Source organism: Lissotriton helveticus, chromosome 9 (assembly GCF_964261635.1).
Source record: "Lissotriton helveticus chromosome 9, aLisHel1.1, whole genome shotgun sequence".
NCBI lineage: Eukaryota > Metazoa > Chordata > Amphibia > Caudata > Salamandridae > Lissotriton > Lissotriton helveticus.
This window is the reverse complement of record NC_136070.1, coordinates 625499721-625518657: the sequence shown is the minus strand read 5'-3', so window position 1 is coordinate 625518657 and position 18937 is coordinate 625499721. Positions and strand designations below refer to the sequence as shown.

At 42.8% G+C, this 18937-nt stretch overlaps 1 protein-coding gene across 1 annotated transcript in view; it reads right to left on the bottom strand.

The window, feature by feature from the left end:
- The window catches only part of LOC144781706 (cytochrome P450 2F3-like), a 229924-nt gene that overhangs the window by 193982 nt on the left and 17005 nt on the right, over nt 1-18937 (bottom strand). Inside the window, exon 3 of the mRNA XM_078660681.1 lies at nt 16347-16496. Coding sequence (XP_078516807.1) covers nt 16347-16496 — 150 coding nt within the window. The remainder of the gene's footprint in view (nt 1-16346; nt 16497-18937) is intronic.

Here is an 18937-nt window from a genome sequence, read left to right as displayed (position 1 = left end):
GCGCCGCTGAAGAGTGCAATGAGCACGAAACGCGTCCGGCGTGAATCAACAGGCATGCTGTAAACTGGATCCGCTCGCCGATCCGGCTTTTACCTCCTGAAGGTTGCTGCAGTGGATGTCAGTGTGCGTCTCCAACAGGTGGGAACCTTGGAGCTTTGAACTTTACGCGGCCTCCCAGCCGCGGGAGATGCACCACCCGGAAATTTGGGGCCACGGAGCTCTGATTCTCGGAGTTTCAATGTGGAGGCATCCATGGAGGATTGACAAGCCGGATGTGCGTGTGGAGGCCCATTGGTGGGCTTGAATCAGACAGCGGCACATAACTGAGGCACTCACTACAAGACCCACAAACCAACGCGGACTCATTTGAGTTGCCCATTGGAGGGCTCATATTTTTAAGTGGGAGGTGTGGCCTCTATGCCAAAATGACTGTCGCGCCGCTGAAGAGTGCAATGAGCACGAAACGCGTCCGGCGTGAATCGACAGGCATGCTGTAAACTGGATCCGCTCGCCGATCCGGCTTTTACCTCCTGAAGGTTGCTGCAGTGGATGTCAGTGTGCGTCTCCAACAGGTGGGAACCTTGGAGCTTTGATATATATATATATATATATATATATATATATATATATATATATATATATTACCTACTGGCGGTCGCCAGTAGGTATATATAGTTAGGATTTTTTCTCTATGGGTTTTTTGAAAATTCTATGTCTAATAACTTTGGCGTTTGTGGACGGAATTGGCTGAAATTTTCAGGAAAATGGCACATTTTGTTTCTGAGCAGCCCTTGAAAATTTGGGGGGGGTTCGTCCAGGGGGGGCCGAGAAAAAAGGGGGGTCCCAAAACGTGTTTTTAACATTGAGTTTTCCATAGGGCGGTTGGCCTCACTTTTAGCCCGAACGGCTGAATGGATTTGCACGAAACTTGGCAAAATTGTAGGGACTGGTAGCCCGATGTGCCTTTTGTAGGTCTCAATATATGTGCTCCAGTGGATTTTGAGAAATTAACGTTTAAAAAAAGATATATATCTGTAAGCGCGGACCAGGCAGCGCTCTGGTTCGCGGACTTTTCGCGCAACGGAGCTTTGTGAAGCGAAGCTGATTGGTTCTCCGGCGTCTGTCAACATTCCAAACAGTCCGTAGCGGCCACCATCTTGTCTCTCGGTAGGATCGAGAGACAAGAGGAGGTCAAAACAAAGGGGGAAATAACTATAAGGGGGCATAGTAGATCCTCGCTGACCCCCTAGGTTTGATGTGGAGGTTTTAAAAGGGCCCCGCGGGGCAAAAAAAAATAATAAAAATAATAATTGAACGGCTGAATGGATTTGCACGAAACTTGGCAAAATATTAGGGACTGGTAGCCCGATGTGCCTTTGCTAGGTCTCAATATATGTGCTCCAGTGGATTTTGAGAAATTAACGTTCAAAAAAAGATATATATCTGTAACAGCGCTCCGCTTCGCGTAACGGAGGTTTGCGAAGCTGATTGGTCATTCTGTCACTGGGCTATAGTTGGGCTACATCTGGCTGATATTTGGGCTACATTTGTTTTTTTGTGTGTCTGGCGGCCATCTTTGGGCTACATTGGGCTACATTGGGCTTCATTGGGCTACATTCGGCTAATTAGCAAATAGCTCATCGCAAACTAGGAATGGTAAAGAATCGCTATTTATTCCTTAAAGTTCGCTATTTAGGAAATGCAAATAACTTTGATGATACATATGGCGGTTCATCTCTAACAAGATAAGAAGCATAGGGATAGATTTATGATGACTGGCGCATCACCAGGGATGTGTTAGTCATTCTGTGCCGCTGTTCCGTCACCTATGGTGTGCTGCATTTACAATGCGGCGCATCATGGGGCAAAAACAGCACAGATGCGTGATGTATCTGTGCCGTAAAGGTGGCGCATTGCTGGAGTTGTATCGCAAGTGTGATGAAGCTCCAGCAAGGGTCGGGGGTGCCCCTGTCGCAGGGTTTCTGTTCTCACACAGAACTGTGGACAGAGGATTGGAACCTCGGCGAATTAGGGTATCCCAAAACTCACGTTAGTAATCAAAAACTATTTAGCAAGCTAGGTACAGTGTCACATTGGATATAACAAACTCTCAATGTTTAGACAATCCAGAATATGAACTTATAGTACCTCAGGATACGTGGAACTCATGAACAGTCGGTCGTTATAGATTTCTTAGAAACCAGAACATGGAGTTAAGAAGAACAGATGTGTATTTGAAATGTTTATTTACTAATGCCGTCTTCTCAGGCGTAGTACCTTAGATAATAAAAGTACACATATTATCAGTAGCAAAATTACCAGCATAGTTACTAGTACATAAAAAGTGAATGGTGATAGTATGTTAACATGCTGTAAATGAATAAGAGTTAGCAACACTTATAAGCAGCCGCGGGCCGTGGAGGGAGTTACGGTGAGGCAGGGAGGCAGGGAGGGGGAGAAGCAGGGTGGAGAATACAAGTACACATATTATCAGTAGCAAAATTACCAGCATAGTTACTAGTACATAAAAAGCGAATGGTGACAGTATGTTAACATGCTGTAAATGAATAAGAGTTAGCAACACTTATAAGCAGCCGCGGGCCGTGGAGGGAGTTACGGTGGGGCAGGGAGGCGGGGAGGGGGAGGGGCAAGGTAGAGAGGGCTCCACCCTGCTTCTCCCCCTCCCCACCTCCCTGCCCCATCGTAACTCCCTCCACGGCCCGCGGCTGCTTATATCTCACCCTCCCTAATACACATATTATATTATTTGCTAAGAAGGTCTCTTTGTGTTGGTTTAGGGCGTGCCCATACTTTAGTGTCTTAGATTTGAAGGAATCACATCAGCATACACCAGCTCTCTCTTCATGTGAACCGCATCAACTGTTGTGTATGTGTGTTCGGCAAAGCAATATAAAACCCGCCTCATGCCCAGAATTGGCAGAAGTTGCACTTATGTTATGAGTATGAAGTCGTGGAGATCAGACCTCATAACAATTCTGTATCGTGTTGTTCTTGAAACTTTAGCACTCGCTGTACAGATATAGTTTAACAAGTAAAGCAGATAGTAGACCAATAACATATTATTCTCATGTAAACCACGATGAACTACTAGGTGGAAAGCTAAAGCAACAACTAAGTGTCGTGTGCAGAAGTTGCAAAAAAGGAAAAATGGCGTTTAAACCGGTAATGAGCCCATGCTAACTTAACACGGTGTAAAGATATCCAGGACCTAGATGACACCTCCTCATGATCCGGAAACGAACTGAATAAGATAATAGAAGTGCCATCTCATGAGAGCAGATTGCAAGTTTATATGTGGACGGTCCGCAAGGTAAAGCATTAAAAACTAGGAAAATTCAATGCTAAAGAAAAATAAAACAGCCAAGTACTTTATCGAGTCTTAAGCCAATAGGCAAGGTAAATAATAAAAACTTGACAAATAAGTCAATGAATTGTCAATGAAATGCTAGTACTCAGCATATCAAACATGAAAAAGGTCTATGACATAACTGTGTATGCAAAATAAGCTGCAACAGCCTCCAATAGGAAGTCACCGTCTTCATCCCAAAACAGTTCAGCCATCCAATTTAAAAGCGGAAAAGAACATACGTGCTCTCCCAGCACCGTATCCTCTATCACCATCAGAGGACAGCTCGGTGGGTTTTCAAGAAAGCTGTGTTCCAAGAAAGACTGTGCTGCCGCCAGTAAATTCCAGGGACCAAGTAGTCCATGCATCAATGCCACAGCCATAATCCTTTCGCCAGGACAAATCAACTCGTGAGTAATGATAGGAGTCATCAGCTGATTAAAGTCGACGTCAGGAGAAACCGGTCCGCAGAGACACAAATCAATGGCCCAATCGAAATCACAGGTCAGGCAGTGAAATACAGGCTGGACACAGGTGAAGTAGGAGAACCGAAAAGATAATCCATATGCCGTGCTTAATATCGCCAACGGCATTGTGCCATAATATTCTAGCATGCGATTGCGGAACAGTGTCAGCAGCTGCAGGGTCGGAGGTTGCATAGGAGGGACATCCATATTTAAAAATGTAAAAAAGCACAAGAGCGTCCGCTGGTAATGCAAGTAAAAATGCCAATCCACGAACCAGAGTGCAGAAAATACAATGAAAGGGAGCAGGGATGACTCCAAAGATTTTCTCAAATGAAGTCACGAGACCACTGGTAACAACTTTAAAAAAGTGTGCCAGGGATTTTGTGGAGGATGCGTTAAAGATAGTCGGAAACATGTTGCTGAAATTGAAAGGCAAACCTGTGTACGGGTGTTCGCTATGTGAAGTACGAAAGTTTCACGGGCCGAACTCAAGGCCACCTCTCTCTGAGACAAAAGAGCTCTTATTCTTGCCATGCCGTTGAAACGTGTCCCAAGGTTGGTATTTGTGGCCAGATTGAAAACTCCCTATGTTCATGTGTGGGAGGAAATAGAACATTTCTGCAGCAAATAACCCGTTCACTTACTGTTACGATAAAAGGAATACTTTTAATTAACTCAGAACAATCTTCATTATTGAGCATCAAATAACTACCATTTTCCAACAACTTGAACGTGGGGATGATAGCAGGAACTGGCGTGCCTTGCAACACGCAAGCCATATTTGGTCGGTGTTTGTTGCATGAATCGTGTAACTGTATGTGCCTACACATTAGTGAATGATCTGGCGTCTCAGTGCATTCCTCTCCATTCAGATAAACTTCTTGATCATCTTTGAAACATCTGTATGTGTATGGAAGCGACCAGACCTCATGAACAAAAGCACTACCTAAAGGTTCATAAAGACCTATTGGTATATATTTCATACAATTTGAAAACTTTTATAAAGCAAAAGGCAGCGTTATTAAACCGTGGATAAGGCATGTTGCCAAAAAACCCGCAATCCTCTGCTGATGATGTCACTGAGCATGTCATGAATGATGTAATATGTGACATCATCAGCAGTGGATTATGGGTAATAGTATCTCTAGTTTACTCCCCTATAGCTGTCTTTCTTTTAACATAAGTGTGTGTTTCCTTCCCTTATACTTACTGTTTTTGGTTCGCTTCCAGTTCGCGTACCAGCGAGCGAACTAGGAAGCGAACTAAGAGAAATAGAGGTTGGCACAGTTCCAAATATTGTACCAATTTTTTAATAACGGGGAGGTAGTTCTGAAAAGAACTTTTTTTTTTATTTTTCTGAACATTTTTTTACTGTTTTTGAATTTTTCGGAACAGTTTTATATTTTTTGGGGTTTTTCTTGGAGGGGGCAATGAAAACGATTCATTGTAAAGGGCTCAACAGGAGCAACAAAACAAAAAAAAGAAGTATTTATTATTTTGGGCGTTTCGGACAAACTTGCATATGATAGTCAATAGCTCTGTTGATCAGAGTGATGCTTCTTTCTCCGTAGGAAATGAATCCATCGCAAAATACGCAGGTGTGTTTTACTTCACCAAATCTCATTTGTATATTTGGCACCATCTCCCTGCCCTCTGGTCCCGTTACTTCCGGTACAACAGATCTTCTGGCCATAATAGGGAGATTATCTAGGTCGTTCCGAAACTGTGCAGCACTGTAGTTGTTAGGATGCCACCTAGTCATATGGCGATGCATTGTGTAGTTTCCGAAACTGTATTTTTTGTCGGTCCCTCTGGACAGTCTATCTTGACATATAAGGCAAGTTACGTATCTTGCATTTACTTTTTTCTGACCTTTGGGAATTTTAAAAAATTGCCAAATGAAGTTTTCTTTCCGGTGAGACGTCTTGGGCTGCTCAGGCAAAAACTGCCTCTCTTCGTGCTCGTCCTCCTGTTCCTCTTCTTCTTCTTCTTGTTGAATTACAACTTGAGCAGGTGGTCCACTCTTCCTTGGATGTGGTGGAGGTGGTGGGGAAGCACCAGCTGAAGCTACTAAAGAAGCCATTGCTCAGTGATCACAAAGGGTCTTTCTCTCACAATGATGAAAGTCAGAGTGAGGAAAGAAGGAGGGATTTTCATCATTTGGGAAAAACAAGAGTTCTCAACCAATCAAAAGTGTTCATTTTAGATTATATGACCTAGTCTTACATCATTAGGAAACCAAAAGTGAAATGAACCAATGAAAAGTGTTATTACCAAGTCACATGACTTGCTGTGTTTACGTTAAGCGCTTTGCAGGGCCTCCCGGTTTGCTTCCAGAAACCTGCGCTTTGGCACTCGCTTCGCGTACCAGTTCGCTAACGTAGCACGTCATATGACGTATCACGCGACAACGTGAAACGTCATGCGGACGGGAGGCGTCACGATGTTGTTTTCTAACGCGGCACTTGCGGTAAAGAAACGTTTACCGGCTCGCGGTCTATTTCGCGGCATCAAGGTCAGCTAACGGGAAGCTTCCCGATTCGCGAAGCGGGAACGAAGAAAAAAAAATATTTAAAAAAAAAATTATTCATAAACATATAAAATATATTTTTGGATTTAAAGAAGAATACATTTTACAGCTACAGATATTAGCTGTTAAAAAACCAATGAAATTCACAGAAAAAACCATAGGTTATAGACCATATATAGTTAGGAATTAGCATTTACAAAACCTTGAAAATTCACTGAAAAAACCATAGGTTATAGACCATATATAGTTAGGAATTAGCATTTAGAAAACCTTATTTTACTCACACAAAACCATTGAAATTCCATATATAGTTAGTTGCACTAACTATATATCGCGCACCCGCAATCCACTGCTGATGATGTCACATATTACATCATTCATGACATGGTCAGTGACATCACTGATGACATCACTGATGACATCTCAAATGACATCACTGATGACAACATCCAGTGACTGTATGTTTCTGTAAAGTTAAAATATGTCTTAGATATTGAAGAATGAGTGGATGTATAAGTGTCTGGATGAAGGATTTAGTAGGTGCGTGACTGACTGTATGAGTGAGTGATTAAATGTGTCTCACTGAATGCATGGGTTAGTGACTAAACTGTCTTAATTTGTGCATCATTATGTCTGTTGTGATGTAAACTGCTGCATGTGTTGATCATTAGCTATACGAGAGGCTATATGTGTTATTAATTGGTTGCCCAAGTATTTCTATGGGAGATTGAGTTTGTGTGGGGGTGGCTGGGAGGTGTGTGACTCTGTGCATAGATGTGTGAGCAGTTGATTCACTAGGTGTATGAGTTCAAGAGTGCATGTGGAAAAAGCTACATGGGCGGTTGACTGTGTGCATGAGTGTATTGATGAGTGAATGGATATCTCAATGCTACATGTCATAGTAAGTACATATGTAAAACACAGTACATGTGAGAGTTGGCATATATAAATAACTGTGCATGAGAGCCACTGAATGTGTGAGTGGCTGTATGGATCATTGTGAACTTGTATCAGGGATTGTATAAGAGAGTAAATATGTGTTAGTATATGTTTGAATAAGTAAGGTGTGTATAACTGTATAGTTGAGGAAATGGAGGTGAGATTGTTTCTTTGCATGACTGACTAGGTGTGTGAGTAACTCCATGGATGAGTGACAGTGTGTGAGTGTCTGTATACACTGAGTGTATCTAAGGTTATATTAGAGTCTGAAGAGGTTTATCGTATTAGCACAAGAATGATGTCAAATGAGATGTCATCAGTGATGTCATCAGTGATGTCATTTGAGATGTCATCAGTGATGTCATCAGTGATGTCACTGACCATGTCATGAATGATGTAATATGTGACATCATCAGCAGTGGATTGCGGGTGCGCGATATATAGTTAGTGCAACTAACTATATATGGAATTTCAATGGTTTTGTGTGAGTAAAATAAGGTTTTCTAAATGCTAATTCCTAACTATATATGGTCTATAACCTATGGTTTTTTCAGTGAATATATATATATATAGAACGATTACCAAGTGGTGGTTGCTACTGGGCAGTTACAGTTAGCTCAGCGTTTCCATAGAAATGCGTTTTTTGTGGTGCTAATAACTGTGGCACCATTTGAGGAATCTCCACAATACCTTTTAAAAAGTTAGTTTTTTTAACCACTTTGTGCATGGAAAGTTTCAAGGTAATCCGTCAAGTGGGAGCCGAGAAAAAGGGGTGTCTGGTTCCAAAATGCCAATGCAATTGTTTATGAAGCGCTACTGCAAAAACTGCAGAACGGATTACACAAAATTGGACAGGAAGCTAGATCTTGGTCCACAGTTTGTGCTTTTTGTGATTTGGTGTGAATCAGAATCAGCCGTTTTTGAGATATTAAGGTACAAAAATATTTGTTTGCCTGGATGGTTGGGACCGCGAGAGCGCCAAATAAAAACAAAGCGTTCTGATTTGCCAAGGTGGACTTTTTCCCTTGTGCCATCATGCTCCCACTTGAGTCAGACACCAGCGGGAGCAAATGCTCTGACTGGGACCATCACTGCTGCTGCTGCCAGTGGGGACTGAATGTTCCAGGAACCCTCAGTGCTGGAGGAGGGGATGCTTTCTTTTTCACACACTATAATGCGCTTGTTTGCTATCCGCACAGCGGAACCATCACTGTTGCTGCTGCCAGTGTGGACTGCATGTCCCAGGAGCCCAGAGTGCTGGAGGAGGGGCCACATTCTTTTTCACACACTATACAATGCATGTTTGCTATCCACAGCATGGGACCATCACTGCGCTGCCGGTAGGGGCTGAATGTCCCAGGAGCCCTGAGTGCTGGAGGAGGGGCTGCATTCTTCTTCATATACTATAAAGCGTTTTGTTGCTACTCACAGTGCAGGACAATCATTGTGCTGCTGTCAGTGAGGACTGAATGCCCCATGAGCCCTGAGTGCTGGAGGAGTGGCTGCATTCTTCTTCATGTGCTAAAAAGCGATTGTTTACTACCTGCAGCGCGGGACTTGTGTAGGACGCACCCAGGGTGTATGCCCAGGGGATGACTGTGCCAAGAGTGTGCTTGTCTTCGTCCATTGCCCAGAAGAGGCTCTGCTGTCATCCCCTGTCATCTTCCTAATTTGTGACCTTTTATGACTGATTCCTTCTCCTAGTATGGGTAAGTGAAAAATTGTGAGCAGTTCTGCCCCAGTAGCCACGGTTACCATCAGTGAGGCCTTTCTAGAGTGAGCAGCTGGGGTTATCTCTAGTGAAATTGCCTTAACTGAAATAGGACTATCGATTGAAGGAGATGGTTTTCCTGTTTGTACACAACATGATGGATTTTTGGGGTCTCATGTCTCCGCTAATAATGGTACCACTTGTTCACTTGCACAGCTAGATAAATTTGACCGTGCCTCTATAAGTCGTAATGACAATTTTTTAACCAATAAACCCCCTGTTAAAAGGCAAAAAGGAGGTGTTGTAAGACGGAAGGAGGTAGGAAGTTCTAAAACTGTCAGTACACAACAAGACATTGTGGCTGATGGGACTGTCTCAAATCAAACACTAGGAGATGATGGACAGAGCACTGAAACTTTTCAGACACTCACTCCCAGTCATAGATCTGGGTTGAATTCATCATCATTCTTTAGCTCACTTCACCACCCCAGTTCAGTCAGAGCTATATGCAAATCAGCCTTGACACTGCGCCTCATGGGAACACTCCAGCCCGAACTACTAAGCCATGTTTCTCCTGGATCGGAAACAAGCATCCTGGGACCTGTTTTGGGGTAACACCCCTCTTCAGCCAGGCTAGCTTGAATACAGTGGCAAAGTGAGCAAGGGACCCACGTCTGGGCATACCCTGCCAACTTAGGGCAAACACAGCAAACACAAGGAGATAATGGACGGAGTGCTGAATCTTTTCAGACACTCATCCCATCACATATCTGGGTTGAATCCATCATCGTTCTTTAGCTCACTTCACCCTCCCAGTTCAGACACAGCTATATGCAAAACAGTCTTGACCCGTGACTCATGGGAACAGTCCAGCCCGAGTTGCCAAACCATGTCTTCCCTGGACCAGAAACAAGCATCCTGGGACTGGTTTTGGGGTAACACGCCTCTTCAGCCAGGCTAGCTTGAATCCAGTGGCAAAGTGCTCAAGGGACCCACGTCTGGGCATACCCTGCCAACTTAGGGGAAACAAAGCCAACACAAGGAGATGATGGACTGAGGTATGCTTTAGATTCGTCAGTTTGCATAAAGCAGCTGTATCCTATACTATGAGCTCAATTTTTAGATTATGATATCCTGCCAGAAACAAAACAAAAAACAAAGTGTGGGCTCCCGCTCTTCTTTAATAATCTCCCCTGAGTGGGCCATGTCCCAGGAGCATTTTCATAATTAAGGAGGAGGCAGAGTCTCCCGTGTGCTTCTTTTCAAATGAATGCAGGGGAGGCCAATATGGCCTCTTAGATCCCCAAGCCCCAGGGGTCACCACCTTCCTGAGTCTTTATTTTTTTTAAATTGTGGGGGCCCTTGGGGAAATTCTAAGAAAGGAAGGGGGCTCCTCCTGCAGCCATATATGGCCCTGGGGACCGCCACCCCCCAGGGCCAGCTCTCCACCCCAGGACAAAGCTGTTTGCTTTTGACTTGGTGGGAGCTTTGACAGCTCCCGCCAAGTCAGAACAAACACTCAGCTGTCAGCAAGCAAGAACTGTGTTCCTACTTGCTGAGAGCTGAGGTGTTCTTATTTCCCTTCCCACAGAGATGTGGGCAGGGAAATAGAAGACAATTGCTTTGACACACAGGGATCTGCATGTTTAGCAGCTCCCTCGGTGTCAAAGCAATGCCGGCTCCCGCTGGAGGCAGGGATCTTGTAGGGACTGCCGGGACCTTCAGGCTCCCCGCGGTCCCCATATGTGGTGAGTGGGTACCACGGGTGCGACCACGGTACCAACAATAAAGGCCAGACCCTGGGGACAGGGTCCCTGGGGCCCAGATTATCCCAGGAAAGGAATGCCACACGGGCCCACTCCCCTAATAAATAAATATATACTTTCTTTTAAAGCGGACTAGCAAGTCACCAAAGGCCAGCCCTCTTCTCCATCACTCTGCATACATGCCTCCTGTCACACTACTGGCTGGGGTATGATATCCCCTTTGTTTCTGAGGCTACTTGGGGGCAAACAAGCCCTAGTCCTGTAAGTAGTATTGCGGAGAGGTTGTCGGAGGCTACACCCCACCTCCTGGTACACAACTGATTGGGGGATAAAGTCCCCTTGGCTGCTGAGGGTCCTTGGGAACCATCAACCTCTCCTGTTAAATACAGTAAGTCCCACACAGTGGGAATGCCAAGAGGTCTTTGGAGACCACCTCCCCATTCCCTATCACTCTTCAAACCCGCCTCGTGGTGCACTACTAGTTGGGGGATAAAGTCCTCTTGGATGCTGCAAGAAGCCCTCCTGTTACCTTCAGTAGGTCCCATACCGTGGAATTTCTGGGAGCTGGTTGGAGGCCCAGCCCCATTTCTCCGCCACTCCATAAACACAACTACAAGTTATACAATCATAGAAATTCACTTAAAAAACAAACTTCACAAAGATGTTATAGTTAGGAATTAGAATTAAAAATACCTAAGAAATTCAGTGAGAAAAACAAAGATTACATGGAGATTATAGTTAAGGCTCAGATTTCACTCGCACAAAACCAGTGAAATTCAGCAGTTCTAGTTAACTAAGCTAACTATAACTTACGCCCTTGCAATACACTGATTATGACCTCACATATTACTTCACTCAAGACTTGGTCAGTGATATCACTGATGACATCTCAAATGACATCACTGATGGATGACATCATCCACAGAACCACTCATACATCCACTCACACCCCATACAACCTCTCGTACATCCACTCACACACCCACACAACCACTCACATACCCATTCAGTCACCCATTCCAGTGCTCACGCACAAACTCATTCCTCTATAGCGCCACTCACACATCCACTCACTCACTCATACAGCCCCTCACACAACCATTCATTCACCCATACAGCCACTCATTCTACTAGTCACTCACCCGTACAGCCAGTCACATAGCCACACACTCATGATACAGCTGCTCACATACCTACTTATTTACCTGCAATCACTCACACACCCACTCACTCACCCATACTGCCTTTCCACACAGCCACTCACCCATACAAGCACTCACACACTCACTCACACAACCACACAACCACTCACATACCCATTAATTATTCCACACTAGCCCTCACGCATCCGCCCACTCACCCATACAGCCTTTCATACAGACATTTACTTTCCAATACAGCCATTTAACACACCAGCTTCCTTAACCAAACACCCAAACAGCCACTCACTCACCCCTACAGACACTTACACACCGAGTCACTCACTCATACAAACATTCAGACAGCCACTCACTCACTCAAACAGCCACTGACACACCCACTCACTCACAATACAGCTACTCGCAGAGCCTCTAACTCACCCACACCGCTACTCTGACATCCACGTATACACCCATCTAGCCATTTACACACCCATATACATAAGAATGCAGTCACATAGCCACTCACCTAATGTTAGACATCGGGCTTCCTGCATAGTGTTGGGAAGACTGCGAGAGGACTGAGTGCTTTCCTTGTAGTCATACACACTTTGTACTAGATCCCTTACCACTGTGACAGAGGAGGAGTTTATAGACACTCTCTTCCTTTAATAACTTGACTCGCCGAAGAGCCGTTGCTTGCCTTTCGGTTTGCTGAACCTGACTCCACTCCCATTCTTAGGTATCCAGCGTGTATTCCTCGCCCTGTAGCTTTGTCCCTTACTCCTTTTATGCATAGCATATTCCTTCTTGCTATCCTTATTTAGACGGTGTCTTTCTTCCTGCCCATATTGTTTTCCTCCCGAATCCCCAGCGCGAGGGCTTTCTGCTGTTGCCGAGTTTAATTTCCCGTTATTGTTTACTTTTCCTGACCTTGTGACCGCGCTCGGTTTTCTGATTAAGATGCGGCCGCATTTGTTTGTTGTTTATGGATACATTATAGCAGTGTCTTGCTGAGCATTTCAGGACAGTTCAGTTATACGTTCGGTGCACGTTTCATCTTCATTTTCTGTTACAAGTGTTAGCGTGTAGCTGTAGACGCACTGTAAGCGTTTGTTTGTCTTTATCTGCCCTTAAGGCTGTAAGGGTTGTTGTTGATATACTGTACCTTGTGAAGCGCTTTCCCGCATTTGGCCCCTTTTCCTGACTCGTTTGTGGGAGTAGCACGCTTGAAGCAAACTCTGTTAGGAAAGTCAACTGAGACTTGCAGTCTTCATTTATTTTGGTATAGCAATACCTTGCTTATAGTTGCCTTAGGCTGAGTTAAGCCTTCTGCCTGCTCTGGTATTATCTGCTGCCTCCTGTACCTGCACTGCTGATCATTGGATCTCCCCTTTTTTGGCACCAGGAGATGTCCAGCTGGTAAGAGACAGCGTGTTTTTCTATGAGGCCAGCACTGAGCCTACTTAAGGTTGCTAGGGAGGGGAGGTAGAATTCTAATGTTATCTTCATTTATTTTCCCTGTAGATTCTTCTCTTCTCTGGTCATTCGAGGAAATCAGCTAGGGGATGGAAGTATATTGTCCTGGCTTCTAGTCCCCATATCTCCGAGAGTCAGTCTGAGAGGTGTGAGTATCCTGAATTGTCTCACCCTTAGACGTACTTTAGGAGTGTAGGGAACTTCTTGTCGCTCCCATGGATTGAGCTAGGAAGACTACAGGTTAGTGGCCTTGTCAACACCTAATATATGTTAGTAGTAGTATCACTCAGTAGTAGTGCACCTAGTATACAAATGTAGATTTTGTACTAGGTTACGATAAATGTTTTAAACCCATGAACTCTTAAAAAAACACACTCACTTGATAAACACAAGAAACCAACAACGACAGACCAAAGTTAAGCACTTAAATTCCCAAGTATATACAATCAGATTAGGTGCAGCCTCTTCCTGCATCCATTGTTGTTTAATGCTACAAAGTTAATCAATTTAACAAAATAAGGAAGGTGCACTCAGCAAGAGTGATATTAACTAAGGCACATGAATACATTATTCAATATTTTGAAAAGGTTATTGTAAGCTTAAAAGTAATAAAGGATTTCGATAAATATTCCAATAATGAATGTTGGCCTGCTGAGGAAACACGCTTGCAACCGGTGTGTCATGAAAATGTTGGGGATATAGATTTCGGGTGTAGCTAATAACGCTAATGAGGGAAGACCCATGGAACGTTTATTTGTGTTTTTTTCTGATAGTAACTTTTATCGCGGTACGCTTAGCCTGCCGATGAGACAATTTTGCAATCGCTGTTCGTTGAGAATGTTGGGAATATAGACCTCAGGTGTAGCTCATGATGCTGGAGAGGAAATATACACAGAATGCTATTATATAGGCGTGTTTTGCGATACCACTACTTTATGTGTGATTTTTGGATATCATGGACGCAACATGCTCAAGCAATTAACTATTGAAAATTGGCAACTCTGATTCATAGGTTTGCCTTTTTGGTAATTATCATCCACATGATACACTTTGTATTCTTGTGTTTACAGATCTGGATTGTAATCGTACCTATGAATAGTCACTTATCTACTGGTGGAACCATATTCCATGTTCCGCTCTTCTGTCTCAATATGGAAGTAACACTTTTATGATGGACATACCATAGGTGAGATACCTTGGTGATTACTTATGGAGTAAGAACTTATGTTTTTGTTACCTTCAATGGGCTACATAGTTTTTCTTCCTTAGGGACAATTGCCTAGTGGCCATTGTATTTTTTGTATATTTGCATAGAAGATGTGCCTTATGATTAAAATGAATTAGGTTACGTCACATAATGAGTACTTCTTCTTGGATTGTTGATTCTTGTGAGATAATGATATAAGATGTGTTTCACATTTACAAAAATCAGGCAATGTCCATGTACATCTTTTCTTGATCACTAGATCTGAACCTCAATGTGTTTTACATTTACAAAAATTGGGCAATGTTACATTATGTCAATGTACACCTTCTCTTGATCACAAGATCTGAACCTTGATGTCTCATTAATGTGCATCCATTTTGAATATTCTCCATTAATCTCGTTTTGGACATTGTGGATACCGTATATTTGCCGTTTCAAAATTTTTCGGCTCACCTGATTCATAGGTGAGAATGGGTATTGTCACTAGTATGACGTTATGGCTATTTTTGATTTAACAATGAGCTTCGGGTGCCCTTCTTGGACATTACTGTACTTTATAGGCACTTTGGGTCTCTTCATCTTTCTTGGCACTTTTTCTGGGCATGGGCCACATTTTGATTATGCCAGAGTAATTTCAGTAACTAAGCATTACTCTTGTGAAGTGAAACTACTAAAAATACACCTTTACGGCAGCTTAGGTAAGTAAGAGTAATTTGGGCAAAACTCTTACTGCAGGAGCACAGTGAAAACAAACTAAGAGAAAGCTAGTGGCTGTTGGCTACTGCTGTTTTTGTCCTGTAGCCTTTAGTGCTATTTTATTAGTACAAAATGCATCCTCTGGCTGATTTTGCACCAAAAAAAATAGTGCTAAATGGTATATTATGCATTTCACACAATGATGTATAATTACGAGTAATTTTTCGGTAATTATGAGTAATTACGCTAGAGAGAATTATGCCAGATATGTCCATCCCTAGTTTTTTCCATTTGTCAGGTGTTGGGCATTATGTCTAGGTAGTGATAATGCAGAGGAGCAGAGATGATGAATTTGATAATATTCACATATTCAAACTATCATTTGGGCCAGCAGAATGCTCCATGTATGTCTTTTCTCTGTGTGTCTATCCAAACATATTACAGAAATATATAGGGCTATAACTACAAGGAACTACGACAAGCAGGAACTATTAGTGATGCCAATGCTTGTTTTTGAGGCATCTGATTCAATTTTGTAACCCTTCACTTTTAAACTATCCTTAGCTTGTGACATCAATCAGGTCTTGCAAACGGTAACTGCATCCCTCAGCAGCAGAAGGCGTTTTTCAAGCATGTTCACGTGCCTTTAACATAAATTCAATGCAAAAGTGCGTCTTTCTATACCAGATGGTGACGATCACCACTAGTAATTTAAATGTGAACATTTTAGAATAATCGTGAATAAATGTATCCAAAGTGGGCATCCTGGCATGGGTCACACCTTTATGAAACAACACAGGAAACCATTCTAGCTGTACTGCGTGTGTCTCAATCGTACACTGATTTTATTGCATATTATGCTAGATCTTACAGTCTACCTTGACTTGAACAGTATTTTGCAAAATGCTATTATCCATCATTACTATTTTTATTTAAATGTACCCCCTTCCTTAAAACTCTACCTTACTTTAGCATACTCCATTCAGAAATAGAACACACTGATAGATGACGATAAAACAATTTTTGATACGTTGTAATCCCTTACCTTGGGACTTTCGAAACTCTGCGATCATATATTGGGCTTCTTCCTTGATCCTGTCTTCCAGGCTGCGCTTACCCATGCCAAAGTTCTTTAGGGTGGAGATGGCAAATCGACGCAGATGCCTCCATCGCTCTCCAGTACCGTAGACAATACCTAAAATTGGCAACAAGAATTTATAAGTTAAACGGGTAGATAGTATTCGGTGTTTTACTCTCTTCTTTGCTGACCAAATGTTTAAGGGAAGCTTCTGTGATTGAGAACATCTGGCTTTTAGTTCATTGGTTAAAATTGTTCTCAGGTTAAACATGGAAAAACGTGTGTACTGAAAGCTAGGACCACTTGTTCGTGTACATCGTCACGTGCTTTTGGATCATTTTGGTGAAAAATCTTCCAGACAATGCATGTCTAGATTTCTAGATTTTGCTACTTCCCATGCTTACAATGTATGCATTGCACTATTTGATAGCTGTCTATTAGATTTTCTGTGCCCAGCCTCAGTCTTTCTAGAGATGTATCCTCAAGATGTTAACAGTAGACATGTTCATCAGGCAGGTGCTTTTGTCTGTTGCCACCCCTTAGCTAATTTACACAAACAACCATGCTTTCCACAGTGGTTTGGGATTATCCATGAGTCATAGGTCTTCTATGTTAACTAGGTAGATAGGGAACACATGGCTCATTCATGTGAAGAAGTGCTGTATCTTCAATTATTTTCCACTCATGTGCTTCTTATGCACATGTCACAATGAAAAATCTGGCAATAATGCCTAGTTTCCCCTCCAAATCCATTCTGTAGCAGTCTGTGTTACCCCAATACCTGTCACCTATGATCCAGCAGCGAGCACAAATAATATTAACAATGAACAGCAAACTGCACAAGCGGTGCAAAGTTCCCTCCGAACACTACAGCAACCCCAACAATCTAACTCTGTTCAGGGAGAGGCCACCCAGGACAGAGGCGAGAAGAAAGGACAAGGGAACCCTACTCACTAGGAACCAGGGTGCGTAATTTATACAGAAAACAATGGTTCCAGTGGAGTATTAGAATAATATTCATTGGTAACTAAAATGCATAATAGCAAATCTAACAGGGGGTTTGTTAGAAATGTTAAAGAGAGAGCGAGCGTAACACCAAGGCTTGTTTGAAAGAATTTTTTTGTATTGTTTCAAAGAAATCGCAGAAGATTATACATAGTCATATAAATAATGTACAAAAATAAACTTCTGACAGTGCGAAGTGTCCCAAGTGTACTATAAGAACCAAGAATATATTATATATAGACTATTGCCTATATATAATGATGATATTATTATAAAACCTGTGGATAAAGGCATAGAAAACTAATTATGAGGAGGAATTACTTAATCAATTATCAATTAAAAAATACAAAATGATTAGGAAAGGATAATTTACCTGAAGTAAGGCAGAAGCTTAAAGAATTGGCACTCATTAAGTGTTGATTTAACCAACAAGAATTTGAATTTTCCAATCACACTCATCATCACACTCCTACCATTACTTGAAACCCAAGCTACTGAGCAACAAACAAAAACTGCCGGGCAAACCCATCATCACCGGCCGTGGCTCAATTTTTCAATGTCTTGGTAAACCTACAATCCTTTTCTTAAACCATTTGCAAAAGGTATCCATTCTTTTGTCCGGGATAGCCCAGGCATAATTAACAAGATCAAATCATTCACTTAAGATGCCATGTTGGAGTTCCTTGTCACTTTAGATATTCAGTCAGTTTATTCCAACATCCCCCGAGCATAGGTTCACGCAGTCATTAGAGATTGATGCTCAAATACAGATCAAGACCACTAAAATTGTCAACTGAATTCATCACTATTTGTGCCAAAATAACTTTAATAAAGATTCTGCTAAAGGTACTACTATGGGTGCTTTTTGCACTGAAACTAGCAGTGCTTTGTTTTGATAACTGTCAGCGAACTACAGGCCCATTTCCCTGCTGCCAGCCTTCTCCAAGGTCTAGGAGAAATACGTGAATACAGTTATCTCAGATTATGCTGAAAAGAATAACCTTTTGCATACCAGCCAGTCTGGCTTCAGAGCCAACTATAGCACTGAACATGCCTTACTGGAGGTTTCGGAACATAACAAGGAGAAGCTTGACCTGGGTGGGAAAGCCATCCTGATCTTATTAGACATGTCAGCAGCCTTGGATACCATTCCCCATAATAGGCTCCTGGATAGGATGCGAGAACTCGGAATTGGCTTCTCCCCATTAAAATGGCTCTCTTCCTTCTTGGAAGATAGAAGTCAGGAGGTACTCCCCCCTTTGCGGCCGCAATCTCTTGTCTGGAAGTTGATGTGCCTCAGGGCTCCATACTGAGCCCCATGCTGTTTAATTTATATATGTCCCCTCTTGCACCACTGGCTGAAGCATATGGTGCTAAAATCATTTCATACGCCTACAATACTCCGCTCTTTTTTACCTGCATAGGGGAGCGGACTTCGAGGGTGAGAAGATTAGAGTCTGCCTCACGAAGTTGTTTAATTGGCTGAGGACCACTCAACTGAAATGTAATCCAGAGAAGTCAGAAATGTTCTTTTTTGGCTCCCACCTCCCGAC